The sequence below is a fragment of the Akebia trifoliata genome, chromosome 12 (genome assembly GCF_017979445.1).
Source record: "Akebia trifoliata isolate Shusen 1 chromosome 12, ASM1797944v1, whole genome shotgun sequence".
In the NCBI taxonomy this organism is placed as follows: Eukaryota; Viridiplantae; Streptophyta; class Magnoliopsida; order Ranunculales; family Lardizabalaceae; genus Akebia; species Akebia trifoliata.
This window is the reverse complement of record NC_141386.1, coordinates 4,803,406-4,821,809: the sequence shown is the minus strand read 5'-3', so window position 1 is coordinate 4,821,809 and position 18,404 is coordinate 4,803,406. Positions and strand designations below refer to the sequence as shown.

At 35.8% G+C, this 18,404-nt stretch overlaps 1 protein-coding gene across 4 annotated transcripts; it reads right to left on the bottom strand.

The window, feature by feature from the left end:
• Positions 1–2,441: 2,441 nt before the first annotated feature.
• LOC147388736 (uncharacterized) lies at positions 2,442–18,086 on the bottom strand. 4 transcript variants are annotated; one of them, XM_086419183.1, is made up of 14 exons: positions 17,279–18,080; positions 16,373–16,775; positions 8,876–8,967; positions 8,620–8,778; positions 7,525–7,864; positions 7,324–7,442; positions 6,954–7,026; positions 5,665–5,888; positions 5,520–5,576; positions 5,245–5,410; positions 4,210–4,323; positions 3,950–4,120; positions 3,161–3,220; positions 2,442–3,069 (listed from the first exon to the last, which is right to left on the bottom strand). In XM_086419183.1, the coding sequence occupies exons 1-14, from the start codon at positions 17,482–17,484 to the stop codon at positions 2,953–2,955; spliced, it is 2,301 nt and encodes a 766-aa protein (XP_086275309.1). In that variant the 5' UTR covers positions 17,485–18,080; the 3' UTR covers positions 2,442–2,952. The 4 variants fall into 4 exon arrangements, 2 of the variants coding, with proteins under 2 accessions (XP_086275309.1, XP_086275310.1); XM_086419184.1 differs by lacking the exons at positions 2,442–3,069; positions 3,161–3,220 and having other exon boundaries at positions 3,978–4,120; positions 4,205–4,323; positions 17,279–18,083; XR_015170824.1 differs by lacking the exons at positions 2,442–3,069; positions 3,161–3,220 and having other exon boundaries at positions 3,979–4,120; positions 4,210–4,342; positions 17,279–18,085.
• Between the last annotated feature and the right edge of the window lie 318 nt (positions 18,087–18,404).

Genomic DNA, 18,404 nt, shown 5'->3' with positions numbered 1-18,404 from the left:
TTGTTTTTTTTCTTCCCAAAACTAATCATCTTATTCTCTTAGATGACAAAGATGATGATGATGATCTACTCAACTTTTGATGTGTAGGAGGACCGATGTACGGTCTCATATATTTAGACCCTTGCAAAAAAAAAATTATCTTTTTAACCTACCTATTGCACTTCACTATGGTAACCTTATGATTTAGGGGCTTGTTCATCTTCCCATGGCTTCTTTTATGTTTGTGCTCTTTTTTTTATATTGATTTTGCCTCACGTTCTCGTTGGCACCAATTGAAGTTATTGGTATTCTAATCCATATTTAGATTTTGCATAGAAATTGATAAAAACCTATGCTTCAATGTTATCTCTTGGAATTCGATGATCGCTGATCAACACAAAGTATTGACATGAATTCCAACTAGTTTCTTAAGCCTCACAATGTCTTTAAAGTCATCAACACCAACACTAATTGATTTATCAATCCGGATATATGGTGATTAGAAGAAGAAAAGGAGTGCAATCTTTTTTCTATAATTTTTTGAGTGTAAACATACAGGTGGAGTGCAAAGGGGAATTTTTAAGTGATGGAGTGCAATTAGAAATGGGTGGTGTGCAACTAGTCGGTTCCTTAAATTTTTTAAAATATTTAAAACATGGTTTTAAAACTCGGCTCAAATCTCCATTGAATCGAATCAATTTAGAAACTTGCGAGTCAACTTGAAGAGTCAAATAAAATTATATTAATTTATGAATGTTTGAAAAATATTTTAATATTCTATAATAAATAAAAAAATATTTTATAAAAAATAAATCAGTCATATATTTTTAATCGACTTGTTGAATTTTTTAGTTTTCTCACCCAAGTTGAATCGGAATGTGTGCTCCATTGAATTTGGGGCCTGGTCAATACAATTTCACCATGACTCGGGCTCAATTTCGATGGAATCAACTTGCCAAGTCAACTAAAAATGCATTGGGTAAGGTCAAAAATTGATCGAGTTATTTTTTTATTATATATATAACATATTTTTGGAGAACAAGAAAATTATTTATTTATTTATTTTAAATATTAAAAATTAATTTTTAAATCTTCATACAACTAATATAATTTTATTTGACTTGTCTGAATCCACTCTCAAGTCGATTCAATTTGATGGAAATTTGAGTCAAGTTTTGAAACTATGTTTTGAATAATTAAAAATAATAATATATATTTGGAGGGGACTTAATATTTTAGAACTTACATTAGCTTACTTATACACTCAAAATTGGACGATGATGATTATCATCATCATCGTAAGAAAATAAGATGAATTGTTTTGGAAAGAAAAATTAAAGGGTTTTTTTTTTTTTTTTTTTTCTCATTTTGATCATTTTTCATAAATCTATAAGAGAAGACCAAACTCAAGGGGCATTTTCATCTATTTTAAAATATAGATGTATGTCAAGTATTCACTAAAACTTGTTAAGGGTCATAAAACACAGGGTTTCCTCAAACTTTAATGATTCTGTTGAAAGGGTATTTCAGGTATTATATAAAATAGTGATTGAGTGTATCCCAAAGTCCATATTTTTTGAACCAGGACTTTTTTGGATACATATTTTCGATAAATAGGTATTTGAAGTCATTTTCCCAATTGATTATTCCAATATCTGAGTTACCATAACTTTTAATAGGGATATTTTTGCAAATTCGTTAGTACGTTAATGTAACAAGTACGGGGACGGTTCATGGGACATAAGTAAAAACATATGTAAAAAAAAAAATAGTTTTTTAAAATATGGGTTAGAAGTTTGGGATTGAGCTGGTTTTTTTTAGGACGATCTCTATGATGAGAAGATCATCCTCACAAAAAAGAAGCCTAATTTGAAACTTCGAAGTCCATCAAAAGTGATTACTAATTATTGGTAAAAATATCGATGGTCCACATTTTAAATCACTTTTGATGGGGTTAGATGGTTCAGACTAGGGCGATTTTTTGTGAGGATAATCTTCTCATCATAGAGATCATCCTCACAAAAAATCAGCTCAATCCAAAACTTCTAACCCATATTTTGAAAAACCATTGTTTTTACTTATGTCCCATGAATCATCCCCATATACATATGGGAAGGATCATAGAACATATGTAAAAACAATGTAATAATATATATATATATATACACTTATAATCTATCTTTCCAAGCCCAATCTAGACTGTAAAATCTATAGAGCTGATATGTAATTTTATAAACATTATTCATATATAGGTGTTTTGGTACTATGAGGCATGATCAGAAGAATTAGAATGAAATTGAAAATGGAGGCAATAGATAACTTTTGTAACTAGGCATAGTTTATACGCCACTATTGTAATGCAAACTTTTCCAAAGCTGCTCAAGTTGAATTGAGAAGAGCAACGTTGAATGTCTCGAGTTTGACAGATTTGATTACACTAGAGTTTACTATAGTAAATTTAATGTCAAAATGACCCTTCGACTTGTCAACTTGTAATCGTCTAATAAAGACTAGAAATATTGAATCAACCTGATATTCATTAATCCAAAATCATCCCTTGACTTTTCTCAATACATAACAAGCAAAAGAGAGAAATGTATAAAATTGAATCACATAAACACATTGATATATGGCAAAAAATCTACTTGTATGATTTCATTGAGCAAAGAACCTAATAACAACAACAACAACAACAAAGCCTTATTCCAAAGATTTGGTGTTGACTTTCATGTTAGGTGGGGTGGATTTTTACACCGGCTGCCAACCTGATGCAAACTTCCTTTATTTTCAGGCTTGGGACCGTTTTATATAAAATAATGAATTATGTTCCATGTATTTATATATTATATTATATTTACAGTTACTAATAGAACGTAGAAACAAAGTTCAAGATAAAAATAAATGAAGTTTGCTACCAATGAGAAGCTCAAGTTCTTGTTGTGCTAAAGCAACAGATTGGCATTCTATGTTTACTTAAGAGACCGTAGAGGACACATCTTCAAGGTGGTTCCTTGCCTGAATTACCATCTTCTTAGTTTTGTTGAGTTGCTTCACGAAATCCAGACGTTCCGATGAATAAGGAGAAGGGATCTGTTTGCCGTATAAATGAGAAATGCAATCATGAGAAAGAACAATAAGAATGGTCATAACTCAAAACTCACAATGAAGACAAATGAATTACCAGGCTTGGAATGTACTTCTTGATCGCTGCCAAGATGGCAGCATGTCCTACAACAGATAACTGGCGACAAAGAGCAAAAAAAAGGAAAAAAAGTGGAATTAAAACCTGAAAATGTTCAGTATATGCGCATATGTACTCAGTAGTAGTAGAGACGAGGATGTTGAGATGGATTAGTGATGCACATTTGAGGGGATCTAGGTTCATGGTTTGCCACTCTAGAATAAAATCGGTTCATAGGGATAGGTAGAGATAATTTGTTTCTTGGTTCCTTAGATCATTTCGCTTACTTGGTTCACTTGAGCATATATATAAGTCAAGTATTCAAGTTACTAGTACAATAATAATGTTAAAAATTCTAAGTTAAATAAAAATAAATTAATATAATAATCCAAATTTTAAATATAAACAATGAAAAAAATATAACATATTGTTTGATTCTGTGAACCAATTAAAAACTTCTTTGGTTCGCCGAACCAATGCTTTGGTTCATCGAACCCAATCAAAATTCGGTGAGTTCGTGGTTCGGACTAGTAGCAACGGATTGGGTAACATAAGACAATATAGATGCGTTGACAGAGTTGAATCGCGAATAGTGATTCATGTTGCTGACATACTCGAATATTTGGGATAAGGTGTAGATCATGGCGATAATGATGACATACATGAAATCAAGGTTTAAAATCTCTTCTCAAGGCAATGTCTCAGTCAGGAGAAAAAAACAAGAATGTCATGACCTAGTATAGTCTGAGATGAAAACATGACAAAATGAGGTATCAAATGTGTACTCACAGGAAGTATCATAAGGATTGTAACTGGAATAACAGAGGCAAAATCGGCCAATGTTCTCTTTTGCTTCTCCTTTTCCCACTCTGTAAGCTTGTGCCCACATATATGCTTTAGGAGAAGAGCCAGAGAAACCCCAATGTCTATGAAGAGCAACTGTGTTCCCATCAATAGATCCTTCATACATAGTTCAATTAGGCAAATATTAGTTCCTTAGCTTCAACATAACTAAATCTCATATGCATAAAGGGGATTGATAACCTTACACAGCTTGAAGATATCAACTTGTTGCTTGATTTTCTGAACAAGCTCTCGCACACAGGCTTTGTTTCAGAAGTACATGCCAACGTTATTGCATCAATGCCATCTGATTTGGTAGGCTGCCATTATGAGCAAACACTAGTAATACTTCAGAAGCATTAGTGATCAAGTTTGGATTCGAGAATTATTTGGAGGGGACCAGTTTGGATTAATTCGGATAAATCCAAAAAGTTTTGGGGGATTATACTGTAAAAAAAAAATAAAAATGAAACAGCAAAGACGACAAAAAATCGCACAAACACAAGGATTTATGTGGTTCGGTAGTGTGCCTATGTCCACGAATCAAATCAAGAACAATCACTATTTTCTTCCTAGTTTTACAGCCCTAGGGATCTCTATTTAAAGAAATTGTGAGTAGTGAAAAACATGTCTATCTCCCAAAATAGAAACCCCCAAAAAATAGAATAAAAACATTAAGAAATTATTATACAATTGCCCTTTTCGTAACCCTAAAAAGTTTGGGCTCCGCCCCCGAGCCCCTGGGAGGGGGTGCTGCCCGCTGCACCCCTGCAACTCTGCGTATCGCCAACCGAATGCTAGACATTTACACAACATATAGAAAGGATGTTTTTTGGGTTTCTTCCCAAAATATCAATCCCACGGGATCAGTTGGTGGCGAGGAAGGAATGGATATGAACAAACAAACAATGGGCGTCAGAGAAAACAACCAGTTGAAGAATTCATTCAATGGATGTTCAATCTCTTTAAATACCCTATCTTGTTCTTGGGATTTGAAGGGTGAAGAAGATAGAATCTTAAAGTCGAGGGGTCGAATGTTCACCTTAGAGGTTGTCTTCAATGGTTTTTGAGGGAAATCAAGATTCTTATTTTGGAAATGAAAATTTTGTTGATTTAACCAATTAGTCTCTTATTCAGAGAATTTTTCCAAAATTTTTTGGAAAAATTAGCGAAAATTCGTGATGGTGTTCAGAAAAGGACTTTCTATACATGCATGCAATGTTGATGACTTAAAAGACTACCTTAGTCATTCGAGCACGTTGAGGCCTGAGATCTTGGATTCCATTTATCGTTAAGTTTGAATGAATTTTGTCTACTTCAGCACATATGGATGCAACATTTGGGCCTTGATTCCCTAAAGGTATTATTGGCTGAATGACACATCTTTCTACAATTCTCAGCAATTCTCTGCTCCATAAAGTCAACACAAATACAGTCAATATCATTGTCGCTAAGTTAGAATTCGTGAATATTTTCAAAACTGATAAAACAAGAGATTCCAAAACATCCAACGTACCCTGATCTACAATAAGCAGCCAAGTAGTCCTCCAGACATATAGTTAGCAAGTTCTGGCTGCATATTGTCATAGAATAACATATTGAAAAACATCAAGTAGCAATTTGTATATTTTTTTTAAAAAGAAAGGAAATTTTTTTGCCACCTATGGAGAAAAAATGAAACCACGTTTGCGGCTAGAGATTGTCGAGTTGGATTGCTAAAGTGTGCAAACCCTGAGAAAACCTCGGAGCAAACAGTGAAAACAGTGGAAAGAATAATCTCTTTCTCTGCTTGGATGGCATGCTGTTTGGAACGCTTTCTCTCATGATGGCTTATGCAGGGACCTTCAGTGTAGAATTGAAACCAACTGATTTCTTCTTCTACCACCTACAAGGACCATATGTATTCCAGGACTTCAGAGCCAAAACAAAGCTATTAAGCATACACATTTTGAATTAACTTGATATAATTATAGTCAACAAGTTGGGGTTCAGGACTTAGAATAAGTTGACAAGGGGAAATTTTGGGGGAAAATCGGGCTAGGGTTAGTATTGTGCAAGTGTTCCTACTAAGTGGCGTTCTTATATTATAGCATCATATCAATATTAAACTACAATAATTAATCACCAAAACCCATGTTGATATCATCCATACATTCAAAAAAAGCTGTTAAGAAAACAGGTGCAATCGAAACAAGAAAATAAATCGAAAAAAGCAAACACAAGATGCAATCACACAAAGAAACACAGAGATTTTACGTGGTTCCCTCTAGATTGAGGTACATAATATTAGTGAAATTATGAAAATACCCTTGGAAAATTTCTTTCGTGGGCTTTGCCCCTGAACCCCACTAGGAGGGACCGTTGGCTCGACCAGCGTGAAGGTGTGGCTTGATTTACAGTACCTCCTTATTGACCAGTACCATCAGGCTCCACAAACCACAACAAAAGCAAGCACAAGTCCACTACACATTTCAAGGTTTATATATTTCAAAATATTTTAAAAAAAAAAAAAAACATTAAAATCATGAATCCAAGTTAGGATTCATTGACCAATCAAATCGTCAAATTCAATAGCGTCCTCATTCTTTGATGCTTCATCAGTAAAATGGTCACCATCATCTTCATCTAGGTCATTTCCTCTTACTAGTGCATCATGCGAGACTGGATCTAGGAAGGCTGAAATTTTATCTAGGTCATTTACTCTCTTTTTTTCCAATTTAATTGCGAAGTTCATAGAAGTCACAACTTACTAATGCAATTAAATTGGTGAAGGATTTGCTGAATTTGGTGACAATGCATATAACCCATGGTACAAAATTCAATAAGAAGATACCAAGATAAGGATTTCAACATTTATTGAAGTTACTTCAACAGATGTCATTGTGATAAACATGTTAAATACACGCCACGTATTGTATACCTCAAATAAAAAGGTACCAACGCTACTAACCTCCATAAAGAGTTGATACACAGGTAAGGAAGACAACTTGGGGTAAATGAAAAGGCTACCGCACTCCAAGTACCTGCAATAAAACCATTAAAACCCCATATGGTACCTATTGGGTTCCGTTGACTCAAGAAATAACTCAAGATCTTGACCATGTAAATAAATAATCCAACCATTTGAAATTATCCCCGAGATAAATATCATCGTGATATGTATTATTGGTACATGCATAAAATCCCAACCATTGGATGTGTGCATACACGGTTGGGGATCATGTGTTAATTCTTAAGTCATATTTTTTTTAGTCAACAGAACACCTGACCCTTGTTGGAAGTTGGAACCTTCTCGGATTCAACCCTTTGAAGAGATTCACCTGAGGAAATCCTTAACCTGCTGATCAAGATCTTTTATACCCATGTGTGATAAGAACAATCTTGTCCTTCTCCCTAATAATGCAAATAGTCCAAGAGCGGCCAGATTTCTCTCGAGATCCTATAAGAAAGATGGAAAATTAAAACCAATTTCAAGAAGCTAAGAATAGAGAACCAGTTTTCATGCTTGAATGAGAATTGACCTTCCCATTGTGAAAATCATGCATGCCTGAGACTACATACTCTCTTTGGAATGCCACCACAAGCTTTTCCTGAATCAAACCAATCCAAAATGCAACATCTTGGTTTGCCTTATTAGGTAGAACCTTTGCACCAAAATGGGTAAGGAATTCATGTTCAAGTCCTGCCTTGGAAGCTAAGTTATGCAATTTATCCATGGAAACAAAGCTAAGTGACAAGTCAAAGAGCTCCCCTGTTATTTCAGGAATAGATAGTGTAAATGTGGGACAAGAAATACGCCCCTCACCCAACTTCATGACTGCAACACAGCAGCTTATAGCAAGAATGATCACTGCAATACCACTGGATGTCTTTGTGCTTAGACTATTAGTATTGGTGATTTCAACAGGGTATATGAAAAAGTAGATTTTGGAATGACTTCTATGTTTTTCTTTTACCATCATATCGAAATTGATGGTAAAAAAAAAAAAAATGGATATGAACTTTATGAAAATTACAGATCCGGGTATGGAAAAAAAATTACAAATCAGTTACATGGATATCCTTTATATATATATATAGAAATGAGTAGAACGGATAATTCGGTGATTTTTTGTTTAAAAGCAGCAAAACCCAGCCACGAACTTAATCAAGTCTTAACTTTTAATGGGCATCCGTTTGACTATTATATTTAGGAAGGTGCCACTTAGCTAAGTTGGTAAAATCTAGAGGAGAGTTGATCCCATGTCCGAGGTTAAAATCACATTGAACCCACCTTCACCTCTATTAACCACTAACCCTTGCTTTAAGGGTAGCTCACAAAAATCCATCAAGTTGGGAGGACAAAGCGGTTCAACCATTCTTATTTTTTGCATTTCAGAGTTATTTTAGTAATTTTTGGGCTCAATTTCGCAGTTTTCCAGTTTAGTTTCAAATCCAAAAGAGCAGTGAATTCACTGCTTTTAATAAATAAAATAAGTTACTTACAAATTGTTAATACCCAGTTCTGTAATTTTTGCGAAGTTCATATTCATTTTGTGTAAAACATAAAAAAAATCCTCCAAAATAGATAGAAATGTTTAAAAAGGAAACATAAGATTGGGGTTCTATTAACAAACCTTCTTCCATACTCCACAGACCATTTCTTCAATAATGGGATGAACAGTCCTGCTAGAAGTGGCAGTTTCACCATTTTAAACCATGACACCAATCTCTTGTCCCTTGTGTTTAACTGATTTTCAATGAACTCCAGAAGCACACTTATTTTCGGAGAAAGGCTGAAGAAAATTAAGCAAAATAAGGCCTAAAATACAATCTTTTCATCCAATTTAGATGGAAATTAAAAAACACTAGAGAATTCTCAACATTACTTACATCTTCTGCACAGGTGAAAAATGATTACTATGTCTATCAGAAAGTGAGAACCTTGCTTCTATTGCCGTAGTTAACAAAGCATATGTTGCTGCCTGCAACCACATTTAGAAACATTTTCCCATATCTTTGTTTGGATTATTTCTCAATAACCCAAAAAGTGACTACATCTTGACAACTAATGTGTGTGCGTGCGTGTGTGTGATGTAAGCATAGTCACCAAGTTCGGGGAGTATGGGGTCTAAAACAGTAAGGGAAAACTTGAGGGAAAAAAAAAAGAAGAAAAAGAGAGAGGGGGGAGGGGGGGGGGGGATATAAAGATATTAATGTGAAACGAAAATCAAGTCAATGATCTAAGGGTTCTTATGAACAATTTGTAATTATTTAGATTTTCACTTATTTGAGTCTAGATTTATTGTTTGTGATTATTTTAAATTCGGTAGTTATTTAATTTTTTGTTTTAGGACTTTAATTTTATATTCTTTGGACTTATTTTCATGTTTTATCGACTGGTCTTAGTATAATATTTAGGGGCAATTTAGTAACTTTAGCTTATTTTTTATTTAAGTTTGTTTGGATTTGAAAATTAGGAGGGAGAAAGTTACGAAAATTAAGTTTATTTATTTGGTATTTTATTTTAATTAGGATTCTTGGTTTATTTTCTTTATATTGGTTGCATTAGGATTTTTTTTTTTAATAATGAACAATGAAGATTTTGATTATAAAGAATGAGTTTCTTTCATGTAGTCAAATAAGTTCTTCACCATTGTTGGTATATTCCAAGAAACCCTTGGTGTAATTCTAAGATTCTATATTTGTATCATTTTCTCTTTTTTTTACTTCTAATCTTTATTTTTCTTTTCTATTATTTTGTTTTTCTTGATTTTCTTGATTCTTAATTCTTGAAACTCATTTCTTAATTCTTGATTGTTGATTCTTGAAACCTACAAACCTCAATCCTTAATCATTAACCTATAAACAAAAGAATTGTAGAATTGTCAAGTCTCTAATTAAGAGCTTGGCAGATATATATAATAATAAAAAATGTAAATTGACAAAAATGCCCTTACATAGGTGAATGGACATAAATGTCCTTACACAGAAAAAGAAATATAGAAATAACAAAATTAGACTACTACTATCTACTATTTTCCAATACTCCCCCTCAAGCTGGAATAAATATATCAACTAAACCCAGCTTGATAAGATGAGAGTTAAAGATAGAATGACCAACAGACTTTGTAAACATGTCGGCGAGTTGATCTGAAAAAGATACAAAGACTGTCTGAAGGGCACCAGATCGAACTTTCTCCCTGAGAAAGTGAACATCAACCTCTATATGCTTAGTTCGTTCATGAAGAATTGAGTCAGAAGCAAGCATGATAGTATACTTGTTGTCGCAAAACAACGAGGAAGAACCAAAAAGAGGAAATCCCAATTCTGTTAGTAAAGATCAAAGCCAGAGAAGCTCACATGTCCCAAGAGCCATAGCACGATACTCAGCTTCAGCAGAAGAACGAGAGACCACACTCTGTTTCTTACTTTTCCATGAGATAAGGTTACCTCCATGGAATGTACAGAAACCAGAGGTAGATCTCCTATCTGTTAGAGAGCCCGCATAATCAGCATCAGTGAAACATGACAAATGTGGTTGAGCAGTGGATGAGTAGAAAAACCCAAGGCCAGGACGTGACTTTAAGTAGCGAAGAATACAATGAACGGCCTCAAGGTGAGATGTACACGGAGCATGCATAAACTGACTGACAACACTAACCGCAAAGGTCAAATTCGGTTTGGTATTAGTCAAATAAATCAGACGACCTACAACTCTCTGATAAGAAGCCGGATCAGATAATAGATCACCAGATTCGATATGAAGTCGATGATTCTGATCCATAGGAGAAGAGGTAGGACGACAACCAAGCATACCAATATCCTGAAGAAGGTCCAATGTGTATTTGCGCTGAGATAGTGAAATACCTCGTCGAGAGCGAGCTACTTCTATCCCCAAGAAGTACTTGAGAGGACCCAAGTCCTTAACCACAAAAACACGACCCAATATCATCTTCACCCTGTCAATCCACTGGGCATCATCTCCTGTCAAGATAATATCATCTACATATACTAGAACAATGGCACATCAACCATCCCATCCTCGATGAACAAAACAAGTATGATCTGAGTGGCATCTGGTAAACTCTATAGAAAAAATAATTTCTGAAAAACGTTGAAACCAAGCTCGCGAGGACTATTTCAGACCATACAGAGAATTGAGAAGGCGGCATACCTTCCCACAATATTCCCCCTAAAGAAGAAACCCAGGAGGGGGGTCCATATATATAACTTCAGTCAAATCACCATTCAAAAAAGTGTTTTTCACATCGAGTTGATGAAAAGGCCATGAGTGACAAGCAGCTAAAGAGATAAGAAGACAAACAGTGGAAAGTTTGGCAATAGGAGCAAATGTGGCACCAAAATCCTTCCCTGGAGTCTGCATAAACCCCTTAGCAACTAGTCGCGCCTTATACCGATCAACAGTGTCATCTGCGAGGTATTTCACCGTAAAGACCCATTTACAACTAACGGTTCGCTCCCTAGATGGAAGGGTAACAAGTTCCCAGGTATTATTTTTCTGCAAAGCTCCATCTCAACAGTCATAGCTCTAGTCCACTGAGGATCTTGCAAATCCTCTGATACAGACCGATGAACTTGAATAGAATCAATAAGAGCAAAGTAGGCCTGATAAGAAGGAGAAAGACCCTGATAGGAGACAAACTGGGCAATGGGATGATCAGTAACTAAGGGTGTCAATGGATAACCGAAATCCGAATTCGAATTCGAAAAATCGGATATTATCCGAAAATTTCGGATATCGGATTCGGATTCGGATGTCATTCTAACATTCGAATGAGTTTCGGATACGAATTCGGATATCGCAATATCCGATTCGATAATATCCGCTCCGATAACACTACATATCATGTATTTATGTTTTACAACAAAACGTTTATATATGTACATACATATGTGTTATGTATTCGTTTTATACAACGAAAATTGATTTTTAAAACTTCGTCTTCTCTATCTAACCCACTTTAATGGCTAAAGCCGTAAACAACCAGACGACACGACGGATTTCGATCGAACTTCGACAACTATCTTCTCCGGCCGGCGAGCATCAGGTATGTATTCTCTCTCTCTCTCTCTCTCTCTCTCTCTCTCCGATCTAAACCGGTCGGAGTGATTTTTCGGATAAATCTGTGGGTTTCGTCGTTTCAACTATGCAAACTCCGACAAGTCTTCCCCTGCCGACGAGCATGCATGTACATACTCTATCTCTCTCTCTCTCTCCGATCTGAACTGGTCGGAGTGATTGTTTGGACAAATCTGTGGGTTTCGTCGGATTTTTTATCGAATCGGATGTTATCGGATATCCGATATATTTTTCGGATTCGAATTCGAATGTTTGTTAGGGATATCCGATCGGATTCGAATTCGAATTCGGATAGTGTTATATATTTTCGTATTCGAATTCGGATATAGTACTATCCGATCGGATAGCTATCCGTTGACAGTCCTATCAGTAACACACCCTCGTTTACTTTTGTGAAGAGCAATAGGTAAGTGAGAGTCAGAAACAAAAGGAATAGGAGCAGGTATAGGTGTAAGAGTAGGAGATGATATACCTGAGTCCAAGGAGGAGGTTGGCAAAGGTGGAGATGGACGAGTATAGACCTGAAACTCCGACGGAGGTGAAGAAAAGATCGGAGAGGGTAGCACTATAGGTGATGGGTCCTGCGAAGAAAAAGGTTCCTGCAAAGTAGAAGTAATACGAAAATATGAAATATTTTCAAAGAATGTAACATCAAGAGAATGTATGACACGGTGAGAAACCGGATCATAACATCGATACCCTTTGGACATAGTAGAATAACCCAAGAAGATGCACCGAATGACTTTATCATCTAATTTAGTACAAGTGGGAGTCCTATCTTGAACGAAGCATGTGCACCCAAAGACTCTAGGAGCAATAGGGAAGAGAGTACGGTCGGGTTGAAGAACATGAAGAGGTACCTGTCCTCCTAAGGTGCGACTCGGAACGCGGTTAATAAGAAAAGCCGCAGTTAGAACTGTCATATTCCAATATGCCTTAGGAAAATGCATGTCTCGAAGAAGACACCTGACTGTATTCATGAGATGACGATTCTTACGTTCTGCCACCCCATTCTGCTCAGGAGTGTATGGACATGTCAACTGATGGAGCATACAATTCTCATGAAGATGGGAACGAATCCCATCCGAAATATATTCCCCCCCATTATCTGGCCTGAGAGATTTAACAGTGATGTTGTACTGAGTTTGAATCATCTTAAGAAAATTAACAAAAATAGAAAGCACCTCAGAACAAGAACGCATCAAATAAATCCAAGTGCAACGAGAATAATCATCTATAAATGTAACATAGTATCTATGACCATTAAATGCAGTAACAGGGGAAGGCCCCCAAACATCAGAATGAACTAAATCAAATATTGCATTAAACTGATGCATACGAGGAATATACCAGGTAAGAGTGTGTTTAGAGAGTTCACACACAGAACACTGAAATTTGTGCCCACTACAAGAAGTTTTTAAAGCAGGAAATAAAAAACACAAGTGCTGAAAATTAGCATGTCCTAAGCGAGCATGTCATAAATCTAAGGACTGAGATGAAAAAGTGTGGCTCTCATAGGATGGAAGCATAGAAGCTGGAGCCGCAATCGATTGAGATCCAAATATGTACAACCCATCCTTCTCATACCCCTTGCCAAAAATCCTCCTCGAAAGTCCTGAAAAATACAGTGAGTAGGAAAAAATGTTACAGAACAATTTAAAGATTTAGTAATGCTACTCACAGATAAAAGGTTAAGAGATAGGTGAGGGACATGAAGCACGGAGTCAAGAGAAAAATTAGATGATAATGAGATAGTACCCTTGCTGTGGATAGGTGTGATGGACCCATCAGCAAGACGAACCTTCCTATGAGTAATAGGGAAAATAGAGGACGTAAAATGACTAAACTCACCAGTCATGTGATCAGAGGCGCCAGAATCAATTACCCATGTCAGTGGAGCAGAGTCAAACTGAGTAGCATGAAGTACAGAGGATGTACCTTGAGGTGAAATAATCGACGCAACAGTCGAGGATGAGGGAGTGTAAGCCTGGATCTGATCCCGTACAATGGCTGCAATCTGAGTCTGGAGATGTTGCAAATCGATAGTGCCAAGAGTCGCTTGAGAAACTGATGTAGACTTTACAGTAGCAGCACGAGGAGAAGGATGTCCGACAGAAAATTTCAAAAGGTGGGGATAAAGCTGAAAGCAACAGATCTTCTCATGCCCAACCTTCCCACAATGGCTGCAAGTAAGGCCACTCCCTTTACCATGTCCACGGCCTCCACGGGCTCGACTGCCATGTCCTTGAGTACGAGAATCAGAGAACCCTGAATTGGCTGCTAGAGCCATCTGATCTGTAGTTGGGATAGAGATAATCCCAGGGACTTGAGTCTGAGAAAAAGCTACACGGCGACGATGCTCATCACTATCAATGGTCGCAAATGTCTCAAATAAAGATGGTAAAGGAGTGGTGTTAAGAATCTGTGTCCGAAGTACTTTAAACTCAGGACGTAGACCCATGAGGAATTGGTATGTCTGATGTCGACCAATCCGCTTAACCACATACCCAGCTGCTTCTGCAGACAACTCAGCCGTAGACTCATAGTGCGAGAGCTCCTCCCAACGAGACTGAAGGAAATCAAAGTAATCTGCCACACTCTGAGTGTCTTGGGTAGCTTGAGCAATATCCTGATACAGCTCATAAATCCTCGAGTCATTCATAGCATGCGCATATGTCTGAGTAAGGGCCGACCACCAAGAAGAGACAGTCTCATGGTACATGAACATGGTATAGATGCGTTGTTCCATAGAGTTAAATAACCATCCAAGAATGGTACAATTATCGATTTTCCATTGTTCAAATTTGGGATCAGTAGGGGGTGGCTTAGGGATGGTGCCCAATAACCAACTAGATTTACCTCTACTACCCAAATAAAGTCGCACAGACCGAGACCAGGACTGAAAGTTACGACTATCTAACAGAGCAGTAGTAATCCGTTGTGCAGAAGAATTTCCCCCAAAAGCAATGTGGGAGTCCTTTATCTCGTGAGTAGATGTTATGGTTTATACTAAACAAGAAGTGATGTAACTTGTGGATTGAAGGGAGATCTCGTACAGTCGAAAATAAGGAGGGTCACCTAGGGCTGTCAACGGATAGCTATCCAATCAGATAGTGCTATATCCGAATTCGAATCCAAAAAAAATATCGGATATCCGATAATATCCGAACTGGTATCGTAGGTCTCTAAAGGCACCCTAAGTGCTGTCGTACGCCTCCACAGACTGCAATGCTGCTATCGCAGATAAAAAAATGGACCCAACAGTCCAACCAATAGGCTAACGACGAACAAAATAGGGCATGAAACACAGCGCAGAGAGTTATCGCAGCATGTGATCAAAAAAGATGAAGGAGATCGAAGGAGAACCAAGAGAGGAATTCTAATGGCTCTGATACCAAGAAGAATTGTAGAATTGTCAAGTCTCTAATTAAGAGCTTGGCAGATATATATATAATAATAAAAAAGGTGAATGGACAAAAATGCCCTTACATAGGTGAATGGACATAAATGTCCTTACACAGAAAAAGAAACATAGAAATAACAAAATTAGACTACTACTATCTACTATTTTCCAATATAAACCTTAACCCTTAATCCCTTCCTTACCCTATAATTCTTAGCCTTTTCATCTATCCTAATGATATAATTGCGAAAAAAATATATTTTACTTTTGGATTTACTTATCCTGACCTAAATCGTAAACCCAATCTCAAATCATTAATCCTTACCCAAAATCCTAAACCAAATTCCTTAAAACCCCCATCATTTTCTTATCTTCCCTCATCGTCCTTGCATCAGATATATATTAAAAATTATGGAAAATGTATATGTAAAAAATAAATTAGACATTTATTTTAAATTTTCAACCATATTCTTGAGTTAAAAAAACAAAAGACACTATTAGATATTTATACATGACAGATGTTTCCAGACATAATTGTACTAAAGAGTCTAATGTCTAAACATCAAAATATCTTTTAAGCAAAATAACACACAATTAAAAATAAATATATAAATAACAACCATAATGTGTTAAAAAAAAAGTGTTTAAAACATAAGAATGTGTTTTTCTTTAACGCACTTCGCTAGAGGGATGAAACACACTTTGAACGACCATTTTTAGAAAAAAAAAAAATTATGTGGCTATGCATGTAAGCATATCTATGTGCATATTTCAAAGAACTTGTGATACATGTTAACATGTCTCTGATACATATAACAGGAACTAATTTATGATTAGATTAGAAAATGAGATAATTTAGAATTAAGTATAATTCGGTGAAAACCTGATAAGCTATATGCTTATGCCATGCATGCACATCCACACCAACCCATGCATTCGCAAGCTCTGGACCACTTCTAGCCAATTCACAGTATTTAATGTCAGTTGAAAAGCTCCTCACACATTCGTGCAATACCCGAACAAGACCATCTACTCGATTTAATCCCATTTCGTGGTTTTCATTGGTTCGATCCGAAGAAGCAGAGGAAGAACCTCCAAAAGAAAACCACCTTAGATTCACTGCTGAAATTGATGCATGACAAGGTTGTCGAACTCTTAACAAAACACTACTCTGCAACACATTATTTCCTTGTTTCTTCCCAATAAACTTCCATGGTTTAAACTCTAACATGAGGGATTGTGAACTGGCGCTAATCGTTCTTATATTCTGTTTGCAAGAAGAGTTTCTGTTACACAAAGACAAGGATATTGGTAAATTTCCATCATTTTGCCCACATAACTGTTTAGAATTACAAATGTTTACATGAGAACATATCGAAAAGAAGGGGAAATTCCTCGAACATATGGAGACCATTATTGAGTTTTTTTTTTTTTTAATGAGAGAGAATTATTGGGAGATTCACCAACCATCACATCAACTCCCAATGAATCCTCAGCATCAAATTTTATAAATTTATATGATTTAAAAAATAATAATTTAAACAAGAATAAATGGAAACAAAGGGATTAAAAAATTACAAAACATCGGTCTACGAATTGGGTCAATTCTTAAACAAACAAAAAACGAACATGAAATTGAAATGAAATCAATTATTTAAGAATTGAAACATCTACCGAATTCACCAAATATACAAACAGATTAAAATTTAACAGATAAACTCACTATTAGTATCAAATTTTCTAAAACTTATATGATTTATTGAAAAATAAAAAGTGCGTTCAATCTTACACATCGGATTGCTGTGATTGAAGTGATTTGGTTGAAATGGAGAAATGAGAAGGCGAAAGGGAAGTCATTGGAAGCGAGACGAAGTGTACCAAACATGAGAGATGGAAGATTAAAATGGAATAATTTGAACGAAGAGATCGAAGTAGAGAAATACAAAGAAATGTCTTTGTTGATTTCTCTCTAGGATTTCTCTCCCACAAACACATTGTTTTTGGACTCTTTCTCTTAGAGTCTTTGAAATTAGCTGCATATAACAGAATTAACTGCCATTTTTGAATGATGTTAGTCACAAATACACCTCTCGTGTGTTTGTGAATCCAAAAACTGCCACGTTTTATATGTGTAACCCACTACTGAAGGAACCCAATCAATTGGGTTATTGTCCAATCGGGTTGATTTGTACCAATCCAACAAGGATCAGATCGGATCGGATAAGAATTGGATCCGACTTGAGTCATTTTTTACCAGATATCAATATTGTGATCCAAATCCTATTCGATTACACTACGATAGTTCCGGAATGCATCACATTTGATCCGACTTGAAGCTTATCCAATCCAAATCAGATTAAAAATCAAGATCCTCAACCCAGATACAAAGTTATTGGATCAAAACGGATCGGGTTTCTGATTTAAACCAATCCATTGATAATCCTTGCTCAAACATCAAGGAATTGAGATCTCGACGTTTCAACATGAATCATCGATGTCAAATGATAGGAAGTATTGAGATGAACTATTTGAATGTTGATCTTATATATGAGTTCTCCAGGGTCAGGGGGCATTATGAAAGAAAGAGTGTACCAACTGGGTGGTTTAGATACCGTCCCAAAACTCAGGGGCACATTTAGAATGACGTCCCTCTGTAGGGTCTATTAAGTAATTTTTCCAAAGTTATTTTGATAAAGATAGATTCAGAAACAGAAAATCTTATGTATCCTACATATATAAAAAAAATTAAATTATAAAAAAAAAACCTCTAAGTGTTGAGTGTGAATTTAGTTATAATATCCGTAAGGGAACTATTTAAAAAATAATATTCAAAAATATTTTTTTTAATAATTTAAAATATATCTATGAGTAATACGTAAATTATTCGATCAGGTACATTAAATTCATAAATCAAT